This window comes from Ovis canadensis, chromosome 1 (genome assembly GCF_042477335.2).
Source record: "Ovis canadensis isolate MfBH-ARS-UI-01 breed Bighorn chromosome 1, ARS-UI_OviCan_v2, whole genome shotgun sequence".
NCBI lineage: Eukaryota > Metazoa > Chordata > Mammalia > Artiodactyla > Bovidae > Ovis > Ovis canadensis.
In genome coordinates this window covers 148033154-148049283 of record NC_091245.1, presented here as the reverse complement: position 1 = coordinate 148049283, position 16130 = coordinate 148033154, and the positions used below count along the sequence as shown (strand labels likewise).

Genomic DNA, 16130 nt, shown 5'->3' with positions numbered 1-16130 from the left:
GTTGAACTATTAAGAAAAATGGCTAATCACTTAATTGGTATGCACTCTTCTTATACCTTGGAGATACAGGCAAAAAGATGGTCTTATGGTCATAATGTGATATGATGAAGGGCAGTGTTAAAGCATGTTGTTTATAATGGTTTAAATCAAGCAAAAAACACCCATTCATTCACTCATTCATATTCCATTTCATTCCTTCCCTTGCATTTTATCATATTTCTAGAGCTAAGACATTTTCTTAGCTGGAAATAGCCTCTTACCAGCATAATTACTGAGTCCCTTTCTCTTCTTTCTTCTCCAGTACAACCAGATGCTAAAACCCATCAGAATTACCCAGCAGGCACCACCAATACCAGCTATAAAAGCTGGTTGCTTCACAACATCAGTGATTTGCTCAGTTATGCTGTTATTGTTTTCGGTAATGACAACTTCATTTCGTCCCCCTATGGAAGAAACAATAGTGTTAGTGCTAGCAAATATTAAGACCAAAACCCCACAAAAATACATGCGTGCTACACCAAAGGCACAGAAGATTGTAACCTTCTTTGAAGCAGGTAATATTTGTTGTGTCCTGACCCTGTCACAATTTACTGGTAAGCAGATTTTATAAGTTTCAAAAGAAGAATCAAATCATAAGTTTGAAATGTGATTAAGAACACTGTGTTTTGTTTTACTATGGACAGATTCAGAATCACTTCTTGATTTACTGCCTCATATATAAGTACTAAAACAAGCGTGTGAGCTGAAATAATAACTTTTCTTTAGTTAGGTAAAGGATTTTGTAAGACAATTCTCATTTAAAAAAAGAAAAGCAACTACAACATTTAAACTGGGTATTTGCAAACTACTTTTCCCCTACAGCACTGCCTAAAACAGATGATCAAAATATTTCTCTTAATATTTTACCAAATAATTTACCTTGATCAAACATACTTTAATTTTCTGGAAGGTATTGAAACTGCTATATAAAATAATGAAAATAACATAAACATCTTTTCATAGAGATTAGTATCTATAGTTAAAATCTCACAGAAAGATAAAACTTCTAAATGCCCTTAAAGTATCTGAAAATAATTTGAAAATCCACTTGAAAGCTGGCTACAAAACAACTTGAAAATCCATATGAAGTTAGATACAAAACAACTTGAAAGTTAATTCTAAGGTCTATGTAACAAATCATACATTTAAATCTAGACTAAGATTATTTTAGAAGTTGTCACATTTCTGACAGTTTAGCCCTCTCAGACATAATAAAGACAATCTCAATCCACGTTTTTAAACAGGTTTGGAAAAGGAGTACGTCAAGGCCGTATATTGTCACCCTGCTTATTTAACTTATATGCAGAGTACATCATGAGAAATGCTGGACTGGAAGAGACACAAGCTGGAATCAAGATTGCCGGGAGAAATATCCATAACCTCAGATATGCAGATGACACCACCCTTATGGCAGAAAGTGAAGAGGAACTAAAAAGCCTTTTGATGAAAGTGAAAGAGGAGAGTGAAAAAGTTGGCTTAAAGCTCAACATTCAGAAAACAAAGATCATGGCATCCGGTCCCATCACTTCATGGGAAATAGATGGGGAAACAGTGGAAACAGTGTTAGACTTGATTTTTGGGGGCTCCAAAATCAATGCAGATGGTGACTGCAGCCATGAAATTAAAAGACGCTTACTCCTTGGAAGAAAAGTTATGACCAACCTAGATAGTACATTCAAAAGCAGAGACATTACTTTGCCGACTAAGGTCCATCTAGTCAAGGCTATGGTTTTTCCAGTAGTCATGTATGGATGTGAGAGTTGAAATGTGAAGAAGGCTGAGCACCAAAGAATTGATGCTTTTGAACTGTGGTGTTGGAGAAGACTCTTGAGACTCCCTTGGACTGCAAGGAGATCCAACCAGTCCATTCTGAAGGAGATCAGCCCTGGGATTTCTTTGGAAGGAATGATGCTAAAGCTGAAACTCCAGTACTTTGGCCACCTCATGCGAAGAGTTGACTCATTGGAAAAGACTCTGATGCTGGGAGGGATTGGGGGCAGGAGGAGAAGAGGATGACAGAGGATGAGACGGCTGGATGGCATCACTGACTCGATGGATGTGAGTCCGAGTGAACTCTGGGAGTTGGTGATGGACAGAGAGGCCTGGCGTGCTGTGATTCATGGGGTCCCAAAGAGTCGGACACGACTGAGTGACTGAACTGACTGACTGACTGACTGACTGACTGACTGAAGCAATGGCACCCCACTCCAGTACTCTTTCCTGGAAAATCCCATGGGCAGAAGAGCCTGGTGGGCTGCAGTCTGTGGGGTCGTGAAGAGTCAGACACGACTGAGCGACTCCACTTTCACTTTTCACTTTCATGCATCGGAGAAGGAAGTGGCAACCCACTCCATTGTTCTTGCCTGGAAAATCCCAGGGACAGGGGAGCCTGGTAGGCTGCCACCTATGGGGTCGCACAGAGTCGGACACGACTGAAGTGACTTAGCAGCAAGACTCATGGAATTCTAACGTTACTAATGAGTAAAGAGTTAGGTGCTTATTTAATAGATGAATGAATTCAGAAACTGGAAACTAAGTGAATTCTCATATTAATATATCATTAGTGAGCAAACAAATAATTAAAAAATAAATTTTAAGCAAAATATAAATGGCAAATTTCAGCCTATCATATCAAAGGAACATGTAATTCTCTTGCTTCAGTTATCCTGGCACTGTAACATACCGGAGACAGCAAGGTCTTTGAAGTTCCACATTTGAGTACCATCTCTGTCACTTCCTAGCTAGGAAAGCAGTGGGTTTATGCAGGGCATGTAATCTTCTAGAATCCCTGTTTCTGTTAGCTGGTGACAGTAGTGTCTATTTCATATATTTGGGAGGATCAATCCAGATGATCAATGTAAGGAGTGGACTTCCCTGGTGGCTCAGCAGTAAAGAATCTGCCTGCAATGTGGGAGACAAAGGAGATGAGGAAGATCCCCTGGAGGAGGGCATGTCAACCCACTCCAGCAGGTTGCCTGGAGAATCCCATGGACAGAGGAGCCAGGCGGGCTACAGTCCATGAGGTTACAAAGAGATGGACAGGACTGAACGACTAAGACTTTACTTTTACTTTACTCCTACTGAGTGGGTCTTTAGTAACTCAGCTTTACCTGGGCCATAACTTGAGTCACAAATTCTAGTGTTCCTATGAACCTCTCTACATGTGCATGTGTGTGCCCAGGCATGCTTGCATTGCTGGCAGATTCTTTACCATCTGAGTCACCAAGGAAGCCCCAGGTAGGAATATAAGTTGTACATTATCTAGATGTGAGAGCCCTTCAAACCATAGGTGACTTGTTTACCAAGGTTTCACCTTTCTTCCAGAGGAGAAAATTAGCCTGTATATCCTACCCTCCCTTGTAGCTGAGTGCAACAAAGTGACTGAATATTGGACAATTGTACACAGGCAGATGCATGGTATCTCTGGACCAATCCATGTACCACTGTGACAGTACTTCATACTCTTTTTCCTAAGGTGTTGGATAGAACAAGGGATCAGTTGTGGGATGCTGATCCTATGAGAGACGGTACACCATTGACTGGAAGGATCCACGTTTCATGAAAAACTCTATGGAGTAGAAACCCCATCCTCCATTCTGCAAACCCATATTAGGCTGACTATGAATGAGAAAGAAATTTTTACTTTGTTAAGCCAATCAGAATGCCCAATTGTTTGTTATTTGTTGTTCAGTTGCTAGGTCGTGTCTGACTCTTTGTGACCCTGTGGACTGCAGCACGTGAGGCTCCTCTGTCCTTCACTTTCTCCCAAAGTTTGCTTACATTCATGTTCATTGAGTCAGTGATGCTATCTAACCATCCCATGCTCTGCTGCTCACTTCTTTTGCGTTCCATCTTGCCCAGCATCAGGGTCTTTTCCAAAGACTCAGCTCTTCCCATCAGGTGTCCAATGTATTGGAAACTCACGTTCAGCAACAGTCTTCCAATGCATATTCAGGGTTGATTTCCTTTAGGATTGGCTGGTTTGATCTCCTTGCTGTCCAAGGGACTCTCAAGCATTTTTTCCTGCACCACAATTCAAAAGTATCAATTCTTTGGCACTCAGCTTTCTTCATGGTCCAGCTCACACATCTGTACATGACTAGTGGAAAAACCATAGCTTTGACTATATGAAATTTTACTGGCAAAGTGATGTCTCAGTTTTTTAATTTGCTGTCTAGGTTTGTCTTAGCTTTCCTTCCAAGGAGAAAGCATCCTTGAATTTCATGGCTGCAGTCATCATCTGCAGTGATTTTGGAGCCCCCCCAAAATAAAACTTGTCACTGCTTTGACTTTTCTCCCTTCTATTTCCCATGAAGTGATGGGTCTGGATCACTTGATCTTCATTTATTGAATGTTCAGTTTCAAGCCAGGTTTTTCACTCCCTCCTATCACCCTCATAAAGAGTCTCTTTATTTTCTCTTCAATTTCTGCCATTAGTGTGGTATTATCTGGATATCTGAGGTTGTTGACATTTTTCCTGACAATCTTGATTCCAGTTTGTGATTAATCCATCTTGGCATTTTGCATGATATACTCTGGATATAATTTAAATAAGCAGGGTGACAATAGACAGCCTTGTCATATTCCTTTCCCAATTTTGAACCAGTCAGTTGTTCCATGTCTTGTTCTAACTGTTGCTTCTTGACCTGTACACAGCTTTCTCAGGAAACAGGTAAGGTGATCTGATATTCTCATATCTTAGAGAATTTTCCAAAGTTTGTTGTGATCCATACATCAAAGGCTTCAGTTCAGTCAATGAAGCAGAAGTAGATGTTTCTTTGGAATTCCCTTGCTTTTTTCTGTGATCCAAGAGATGTTGGCAATTTGATCTCTGATTCCTCTGTCTTTTCTAAACCCAGCTTATACATCTGGAGTTCTCTGTTCACATACTGTTGAAGCCTAGTTTGAAGAATTTAAAGCATGCACTTACTAGCATGAGAAATGAACGCAACTGTACAGCAGTTTGAACATTCTTTGGCATTGCCCATCTTTGGGATTGGAATGAAAACTGACCTTTCTGATCCCAAGCCAGTACTGAGTTTTCCAAATTTGCTGACATATTGAGTGCAACATGTTAACAGCATAATCTTTTAGCATTTTAAGTAGTTCAACTGGAATTCCATCACCTCCACTAGCTTGTTCATAGTAATGCTTCCTAAGACCCAGTTGACTTCACACTCCAGGATGTCTGGCTCTAGGTGAGTGACCACATCATCATTGTTATCCAGAGTATTAAATTTTTTTGGTATAGTTTTTCTGTGTATTCTTGTGAACTTTTCTTAATCTGTTCTGCTTCTGTTGGGTCTTTATTGTTTGTGTCCTTCATCATGCCCATCCTTCAATGTAATGTTCCATTGATATGTCCAATTTTTATATAGCCCAGTATTTCATTTCTGAAGTTTCTTTTGTTTTAATTTTCAGATTTAAAAATCATCTTTACCTGTGTAGTAAAATCTGGTTCATTTTCCTAATCTATTTGCTTTGAATCATTATACATAGAAACATAGTCTAAAATGTATTTTAAATGAGCTCATATTCATATATGTTGACTGTGCTAAACACTATCTATAACTAAAAAGAAAACACCTCAGAGCACAATCAGAAAAGAAAATTTGTCCTTCATTTGTGTAAAAGAGTCATAAAACATCATATTGAATATAGTGGAATATTTATGTTGCCCAAGGTGTATTAGTGTTTCTTGTACAGCTAGTACTTCTGAAACAATGTTGTCAGTTGAACTAATTAGAGCACAGATATGGGATGTGTGTGACCTGTGACAGTGTGTTGCTCTTTCTGACAAAAAAAATTTAATGAAATATAATGTCTTCCTCCCATTGGAGAGTAATGAAGAACCAAACTAATTTGTTGGACTAAAAATTAATTAGACACATCAGATTCGACTGTACCTATTACTGTGAAAGTTTGCAGCTGTTCCACATATTATTACCAACTATGTAAGGTAAGCGTGAAATGGCCAAATGATTATAGAAACAAGCTGTATTATTAAGCAAGAATATTGAGACTTTTAAGTCAATATAAGTTTATTACATGACATGGCTGTTTGATGCTTATATATGTAAATATATTTGGTTGCTTTTTTGTGTGTGCAGTTGCAAACAGAATTATGGATATTTTGATGTAAAAGTCACTTTAACAGTGGAAATGGCAGACAGAAGAACAATATTACTGTTAAGCCTGGGTGAGGCTGCTTATTATATTTATATAATACTTTTAATTAAAAGTCCTTTTAATGTACCTTTCTGGAATAAAAGCTAAGCTGACAAGGAATAGATGAAACAGTACATTTTCTGGCATAAGACAAATCTAAAATTATCGGCCATAAATTACATCAAATGCCAATACATGATTTAATTAAAGCAAAGGGGAAATGAGGAAGAGCTTGAGTCACTTCAAGTGCTGTTTCCAGTACTGAGTAGACAATAGGGAAAGCATAAATTGAAAGAGAAGAGGAGATTAGCCATCACTAAATCACTTTTCAACTAAGGAATAACAGTTGTGTAGATAAGGTTATCAGACAAGATGTTAAGGTAGATAGATATGTGGGAGTAATTAAAGAAACAATTAAACAGTACAACAGTAGATATTAAAAAGAAATAAATCTTTCGAGGTCAAGTAGCCTTTTTCAAATTGAATTGTGCATGTGTGTGTCTGTGTTGTTTGTGTTTTTCATTTATTTCAAGTGGTGCAATTCTATTTTCTATAATTAGATCTTGGATAAGGTATATTTTATCCATATAAAGAGGAGATAGAAATATTACTTATAATTTTATTTTTATTTCATATAAAAATCTAAAAAGTTGTATGATATATAAACAAATTACAAGGTACTCATTATCCACTTGATCACTCAATCTTTTTAAAACAATACAAGAGTATTTATTTATTAGCAAAGGTAATAGAAAAAAAAAACCATGAAAGGGAAATATAGATGTTTGATAATCCTATTGGCCTTTGATTTAGAAAAATTACATTCAGTCAAACTTTTTATATATATATGCTAGAGGAGCAGTGAAAAATATGCTTTGCTTACTTATCAAGGAGCTGTCATAGAAAACTACACCTTTTGAAGTATGTTAGTTGCTCAGTTGTGTCTGACTCTTTGTGACCTCATGGACTGTAGCCCATGAGGCTCCTCTGTCCCTGGGATTCTCAAGGCAAGAATACTGGAGTGGGTTGCCATTATTTTCTTCAGGGGAATCTTTCCAAGCCAGAGGTTGAACCCGGGTCTTTTGCATTTCAGGCAGATTCTTTACTGTCTGAGCCACCAGGCAAGCCTTTCAAATATGTTTCATAGTTTTTAAGTGAAAACTTACTGCTTTATTTCTTAATAATATATTCTAAATATTATTTATAAAACATGTAGAAATAAGAACGCATATCTATATCTAAATCTGTTAAATCCTTTGGGTGTACCTGTATTTCCTTCTTATTCCAATTTACTTTAGAAGATCTCAGAAGGGCCAAGATTATAGGCTTCCCTTAGGTTAAGAAATTAATTCTGTCTGTATGACTAATTAAGAAAGGGAATACAATTTAAAGAAAAGTTAATACTATGACTTTTTAAATGCTTTTAATATATAAAAGAAAGAACACTTGGAGAATCTAAGAATTTTTAACATCATGACGGAATATTTCATGCACATGTGCTCAGTTGTGTCCAACTCTGTGCAACCCCATGGACTGTAGCCTGCAGGCTCCACTGTCCATGGGATTTTACACGCAAGATGCTGGAGTGTGATGCCATTTCCTCCTCTAGGGAATCTTTCCTACCATGGGATTGAAACCACATTTCCTGCGTCTCCTGCATTGGCAGGTGGATTCTTTCTCACTGAGCCACCTGGGGAGCATATGACTTAATGTTAAATCTCTTCATTTACAATAAATGGCTTTGTAATAAGAAACAATTTCCCAGATTTTGATAGTATGCTCTATATGCATCATTTCTGAAAATAAACAGAAAAGCATGCGAATGGCACATTTGCTTGTCTCAAACTCTGGACAAGTATTTTTAAAATATATAAACTCTAGGGAGAATATTTAACAAGCTAAAGACAATGACAAATAAAATCAGGGTGAACTATAGGGATTTGCCTTTTGAAAGAATAAAACAGTCAGGAAAAAAAAAATGCCTTCATGAAGCTTTCTAGCCCCTTAGAGAGCTCAATCCATGCAGTGCTAGGGAGCTAGAACCCAAGCTGAAAATCACAATTTTATTTGTAGGAGATGTCAGAGGGCAGCATTCACAGCAGCCGGTGTGACTGAAAATTAAGGGAGAGATCATGTGAAAAGGCAAAATGGTTGTTTGAGGAGGCCTTACAAATAGCTAAGAAAACAAGAGAAGAGAAAGGCAAAGGAGAAAAGGAAAGATAAACCCACTTGAATGGAGAGTTCCAAAGAATAGCAAGGAGAGATAAGAAAGCCTTCCTCAGTGATCAGTGCAAAGAAATAGAGGAAAACAACAGAATGGGAAAGACAAGAGATCTCTTCAAGGAAATTAGAGATACCAAGGGAACATTCCATGCAAAGATGGGCTCAATAAAGGACAGAAATGATATGGACCTAACAGAAGCAGACAATATCAAGAGGTGGCAAGAACACACAGAAGAACTGTACAAAAAAGATCTTCATGACCCAGATAATCACGAGGGTGTGATCACTCACCTAGAGCCAGACATCCTGGAATGTGATGTCAAGTGGGCCTTAGGAAGTATTACTATGAACAAAGCTGTGGAGGTGATGGAATTCCAGTTGAGTTATTTCAGTCCTAAAAGATGATGCTGTGAAAGTGCTGCACTAAATAATGCCACCAATTTGGAAAACTCAGCAGTGGTCACAGGACTGGAAAAGGTCAGTTTTCATTCCACTTGCAAAGAAAGGTAATACCAAAGAAAGCTCAGACTACCACACAATTGCTCTCATCTCATGTGCTAGCAAAGTAATGCTCAAAATTCTCCAAGCCAGACTTCAACAGTATATGAACTGTGAAGCTCCAGATGTTCAAGCTGGATTTAGAAAAGGCAGAGTAACCAGAGATCAAATTAGCAACATCTGCTGGATCATCGAAAAAGCAAGAGAGCTCCAGGAAAACATCTATTTCTCCTTTATTGACTATGCCAAAGCCTTTGACTGTGTGGATCACAATAAACTGTGGAAAATTCAAGAGATAAGATGGGAATACCAGACCACCTGACCTGCCTCCTAAGAAATCTGAATGCAGGTCAGAAAGCAACAATTAGAACTGGACATGGAACAACAGATTGGTTCCAAACTGGGAAAGGAGTATGTCAAGGCTGTATATTGTCACCCTGCTTGTTTAACTTATATGCAGAGTAAGTACATCATGAGATATGCTGGAATGGATGAAGCACATGCTGAAATCAATATTGCTGGGAATAATATCAATAACCTCATTTACACAGATAATACCACCCTCATGGCAGAAAGTGAAGAACTAAAGAGCCTCTTGATGAAAATAAGAGAGGAGAGAGACAAAGTTGGCCTAAAGCTCAACATTCAAAAAACTAAGATCATGCATCTGGTTCCATCACTTCATGGCAAACAGACTGGGAAACAACAGAAACAGTGTCAGACTTTACTTTCTTGGGCTCCAAAATCACTTCAGATGGTGACTGCAGTCATGAAATTAAAAGGTGCCTGCTCCTTGGAAGAAAAGTTATGACCAACCTAGATAGCATATTAAACAGCAGAGATGTTACTTAACCAACAAAGGTCCATCTAGTCAAAGCTATGGCTTTTCCAGTAGTTGTGTTGGATGTGAGAGTTGGACTATAAAGCTGAGCGCCGAAGAATTGATGTGTTTGAAATGTGGTGTTGGAGAAGACTCTTGAGACTCCCTTGGACAGCAAGGAGATCCAACCAGTCCACCCTAAAGGAAATCAGTCTTGAATATGCACTGGAAGGACTGATGCTGAAGCTGAAATTCCAATACTCTGGCCACCTGATGCAAAGAGCTGACTCATTTGAAAAGACCCTGATGCTGGGAAAGATTGAAGGCGGGAGGAGAAGGGGACGACAGAGGATGAGATGGTTGGATGGCATCACCGACTCAATGGACATGAGTTTCGGTAAACTCCAGGAGTTGGTGATGGACAGAGAGGCCTTGAGTGTTGCAGTCCATGGGGCTGCAAAGAGTGGGACATGACTGAGCAACTGAACTGCACTGAATTGTTGTTTTAAGTGTTGTGTTAGTTTCTGCTGTACAATGAAGTGAATCTGTCATATGTGTACATATATCCCCTCCCTCTTTGACCTTCTTCCCACCCCACCCTCCCATCCCACCCATCTGGTTTACCACAAAGCATCAAGCTAGGTTCCCTGAGCTATACAGCAGATTGATACATCCACTACGGAGAATAATATAAAGGTTCTTGAAACACTGAAAGTAGAACTACCGCATGATCCAGCAGTCCTACTACTGGACATATATCCTGAGAAATCCATAGTAAAAAGGATTCATGCACTCCAATGTTCATTGTAGCACTGACTATTAACAATAGTCAGCATACGGAAGCAACCTAAATGTCTATCAATAGATGGATGGATAAAGAAGATACGATACAAATATAAATAGAATATTACTCAACCATTAAAATGAATGAAACTGGGTCATTTGTAGAGATTTGGATGGACCTAGATCTGTAATACAGAGTGAAGAAAGTCAGAATTTCTATTGGTTTTTATTACATGTATAGAAGTAAAAAGTAAACCAATAGCAAACAAGCTTGAAAGGGAGGAAATGAAATTATATTTTCTAAGATATAATATAGGCCAGTCCTAGAGCAACCATTGTAAAAGTTAGGATATTTAACAGTTCAATAGTGAGTATAAAATGTTCTACAGAAAGTTATCTTATACATCCTAAAGAAATTAGCAAATTTGGAAAAGTAAGAACAAATTCAATTAAAAAAAAAAAAGAGGAAGAGGGCAGCTCTAAGCTACAAAACATTGATGATCACATCAAAGGTAATAAATACTCCAATTAAAAGCAAGAGATTTTCATATTGGATGAAAAATAAAGCTGAACAATGTGTAATTTAAATAATAGAAATGTACATTAAATACAGAGATATAGGAGTTTAAAGGACAGAAAAAAATTTAAAAAACACAAAGACTTATAAAGCTGAAATGGCAACCCACTCCAGTGTTCTTGCCTGGAGAATCCCAGGGGCGTTGGACCCTGGTGGGCTGCCGTCTATGGGGTTGCACAGAGTTGGACACGACTAAAACGACTTAGCAGCAGCAGCAGTAACATCAGAAACAGTAAGTTCCAAGACAAAAAAATATCATGGACTGCAGCCTACCAGGCAAGAGTACTGGAGTGGGTTGCCATTGCTCTCTGTAGCAGCAGCAGGAAATAATGTGGGGCATTTCATAATGAAAAAGCATAAGTTAACTAAGAAAAAAATACTAATACGTAATTAGTTAAAACAGAGTAGCAAAATACATGAAATAAAAACTTACAAACAAAACGGAGAAAAATACAAATCTATAATTATACTGAATTTTCAGGCTTTCTTATTTATTAAAAACAAATAAACAGAAAATAACTAAGGACCTGAATAATACTACAAACTGATTTGACTGATATTTTTAGAACATTCCATTCCAAATTGGAAAAATAATAATGAACCTAGTTTTTAAATGTACAAGGAACATTAACTAAGGTGAAATTCTGGGCTATAAAATAAAATATTTAAAAAGCTAAGTTCATGCAAAATATACTTTCTGATATCAGTGAAATTAAATTAGAAATCAACAAAAAGCTATATGGAAAATAGTAAAACATTTGGAAATTTACTAACACATTTCCAAATAACTTGTGCAAAAATCAAAAGTCTTTACAGAAACTGAAAAATGTTTTCAACTTTATGAAAAATGGAAACACAACACACCAAATTTATAAAATTTATCTGAATAAGTGTTCAGAGGAAAATTTAAAACTTTAAATATTCACAATAAAGCCCCAAATCACTGATTTATTCTCAATCATTTCTATCTTAAGAAGCAACATTAATGTAAATAGAAGAAAGAATATCAGAAATTGCTTAATTAGAAAATAAATAAAACTAACAAAGCCAAAACTTTGTATGTTGAATGTACTAATGAAATTGATAGATCCTTATCAAGATTCAAATTTGAGAGAGGGTGAAAAGAGAGAGAGGGTAGGTGGGCAATGAAAAAGGAAAATAGAGAGAGCATCAATTCACAGTATTTAAGAACAAAAAAGAAGTCATTCCTGCTCATTCTTCAAACATTACAGTTAAAGGTAATACAAAAATAAGGAGATATTGCAAATAAACATTTTTATATAACAAAATAGTTGAAAAATGAAATTTTATAAATCCACTAATAACAGTGTAAAAAAACATTAAATACTCCAGAAAAATTTTAACAAAACATATGTTAAGGTCATACACTGAAAACTACAAGATATTGTTGAGGAAAATAAAGATATATGATAGAGAGGTATATCATGTTCTCAGAGAGAAACAAAGACTATTAAAATAGTTAACCTTTTCAATTTGGTGTATAGATTCACTGCATTTTCAATCGCAATTCCAATATAATTTTGTAGAAACTGACATGCTGATTTTGAAAAGTATATGGAAACGCAAAAGGTCTGAAACAGTGAAAACAATTTTGGAGAAGAAAATGATGCAGTATTCACATTATTTGACTCCAAGACTTTCTATAAGCTATTCGTAATCAAGACAGAGTGGCTTGGCTTATGAAGATATATAAAGAAATGAAACGACATAGAGAATCCAGAATGGATGCACACATAGATAGCTAACTGAGGAAAGGAAAGCTTTTTCAGTGAAATATGCCTAGGTATTTTAATTTTACATATGGAAGCAGATAAACCTCAACCCTCAAACCACACGCAATTTCTTTAAGACAAATTATAGACCTAAGCATACAATCTAAAACCGTAAAGCTTCTGGAAAAAGATATTTGCTCTCTAGATGTAGGACATAGTTTCTTAGAAAGCACTAAACATGAAATACAATTTTGATAAATTACACATCACATGCACTTAAAACTGTTGCTCATTCAAAAGATGACATTAAGAAAAGGAATAAGAAAGCCATAGATTGGGAGAAAATATCTGCGAAAAAAATCTATGACAGCAAACTTATATCAAAAATGAACAAATAACTTCTCTTAATCAGTAACGAAAGACAAAGGGCACCATTTTAAAAAGCAAAGACTTGGAAATTTTACAAAAGAAAACACGTGAATGGTCAATAAGAACACATTAAGTTGCCCAACATCATTAGTCATCACAGAAAACTAAAGTTAAAATGACAGTGAGGGGACTCTTAAACTCACTGCAGTGACTATAATGACAGATGGCATTATCAAATGTCAGTTAGGATGTAGAAAAAGTTGGAGTCATATTCCTTTTGAGTGAGAGTACAAAATTATACAGTATGAAGAAATATTTAAGTTTCTTATAAACTCAAGTGCTTTTACCCAGAAATTCTACTTCTAGGTCATTCTCCACAAAAAATAAAAACATATATCCTCCTAAAAACTTACACATTCTCTCAAGAGAAAAACAGAGAAACAAAATATGATACGTTCACACAATTGAATACTGCTCAGAAACAAAACGTATGAATTGCATAAAACATATATGTGAGAATCTCAAAAATACTACATTTAGTGAAGGAAGTCAGACACAAAATACTATATTCTGTACAATTCCATTTATATATATTTCAAGAAAAAAACATAATGCATGGTGATAGGGAGCGATTTTTCTATAATGATGATAGTAGACTGAACAGGGATTTCTTCTTTGGGATAGTTTATTTGGATTACAAAGTTTCTTTTGGCCTGTTTCTGTTTAATTTTTGACATTTCTCTGGCTATGAGAAAGCATATAAATGTGAAACATAACACCATTCTTCAATAACTGCCTCATTTCCTACTATATTTCAAAGGCATCAAAATTACAAATGAAACTATTGATTAAAAGTAATTTTCAAACCAACTTGCAGCATTTACAATCTTAATCATTATTATTTTAAGGAGTTTGTGGATACCCTAAGAGCATGAACAATTGCTAAACTTTTTTGTTAGAAACTCGAGTCATAACTATTTGCCTATATGATGTGTGTATCAGATTACTCATTATTTACCAAATACGCACTGTTGGGATGTAGATTCAAAAAAACGCACCTCGTTACCAGGTGACTGATTCTAAAGCGCAGATTATATCGATTGGTACTCACCAATTATTATTGGCTGTGGCTCACTTTTTACTCCAACTCCAGCACTGGTACTAGCTGCAACCTCTACCCGGTACTGAATACCTGGGAATAATCCCCCAATGATTACAGACCGAATGGCTGCATCCACAGTTTTGTTGATGTGGAATCGTGTTTCATTCCCCAGACACCAGATCTGTAGAAATGTAAAGTGAATATCAAAAGAATATAAAATTATCTTTTCTGGTAATTAGTTCATTATAATTGATTGCATTTTTTAATAGTAACCAGTCTATTTTCTAGGCTTATTTGTAAATGACATTTTTGAATGCCTAATTTAGTCTGTTTTTGGAGAAGGCGATGGCACCCCACTCCAGTACTCTTGCCTGGAAAATCCCATGGATGGAGGAGCCTGGTGGGCTGCAGTCTATGGGGTCGCGAAGAGTCGGACACGACTGAGCGACTTCACTTTCACTTTTCACTTCCATGCATTGGAGAAGGAAATGGCAGCCCACTCCAGTATTCGTGCCTGGAGAATCCCAGGGATGGCAGAGCCTGGTAGGCTGCTGTCTATGGGGTCGCGCAGAGTTGGACACGACTGAAGCGACTTAGCAGCAGCAGCAGCATACACATATATTTATGTATATCTGTGTGTGTGCATGTCTGCACACGTGTGTGTATTAAAGGAAAAATAAAAGAAACTACAACATTGCAGCATTCCTTTGTATTTTACAAGGAACACTGAATACTTGGGACTTCTTTAGTGGTCCACAGGTTGAGTCCATGTTACTACTGGGGAGCCAGGGGCATGGGTTTGATCCTAGTCAGAGAACTAAAATCCAGCATGTTATTCAGAGCAGCCAAAAAATCCCAAAACCCTACACACTGAATGCTCACAGAACAATGATTCAATTTCAACACCTCTGCAAAGTCTGGAAAGTGGTCCTTGGTTGCAAAAAGTATTTAGGTATGGATTAAAACACATAAATTCTTCTGGTTAATTCATTTATCAAGATTTACTATGCATATAATCTATTAAAATATGGTGATTATGAGTTGTAGTATCTAAAGTATATAGGTGCATATCTAAGTAATTTATATTTCATTTAAGAAAATATTAACTTACACAGAAGTAGTTAACAAGATTAACTGACTAAAGTTATAGGTATTGACTGAGATAAAATTAAAGTCAATATTTACATTGACAGTAATAAATCTTAATATTGATCAAAACATATCTACACACACATACACATGCATGAGAATGAATGGAGTGGTGGGAAGTCTTTACACACTGCTGTGAGGGACGCTAAGCTTGCACTTCCAATAAGAATTAAATTTAAAGTCATATTTTCTTTTGGGATGTGAAAATCTGCTTGTAAAATGTGTTGTAAAACATTCTGTATACACTTATTTCTATTATATAGAATTAATAATCTGCATGGGGAGACACAAGGAGGAAAATCCACGATTTGTTTCTGAAATAGGTAAATTAATGATTCTTTTTCTTTAAATTAACATAATGACTTTGAATTTCAGACTTCTTTTAGTCTATGAAGCCTAAGTTACTAATGGAGGAATATTTAACTCTTACCAAAATATACACATTTGTACCAACACAGGCCAAACTCATATGAGTGAGAAAATTTACAATTTATGAAAAATTATCATGTTATGAAAAAAAATAAATATTTAAATAAGTGGAAGCTGAAGATATTTAGTCCTTGATGATACAAAAGTAAAATCCTAAACTAATTAAAGCACAGACACACACACCAAGGTAGATAATTCTTTGCTTTTAAAACAATGTGTCTTAGTTCAGTTTAGTTGCTG

At 36.4% G+C, this 16130-nt stretch overlaps 1 protein-coding gene across 1 annotated transcript in view; it reads right to left on the bottom strand.

The window, feature by feature from the left end:
- Window positions 1-16130, bottom strand: part of ROBO2 (roundabout guidance receptor 2) — a 665634-nt gene that overhangs the window by 62660 nt on the left and 586844 nt on the right. Inside the window, exons 17-18 of the mRNA XM_069578659.1 lie at window positions 14322-14493; window positions 261-443 (exon numbers count right to left, since the gene is read on the bottom strand). Of these exons, the coding sequence (XP_069434760.1) occupies window positions 261-443; window positions 14322-14493 (355 nt within the window). The remainder of the gene's footprint in view (window positions 1-260; window positions 444-14321; window positions 14494-16130) is intronic.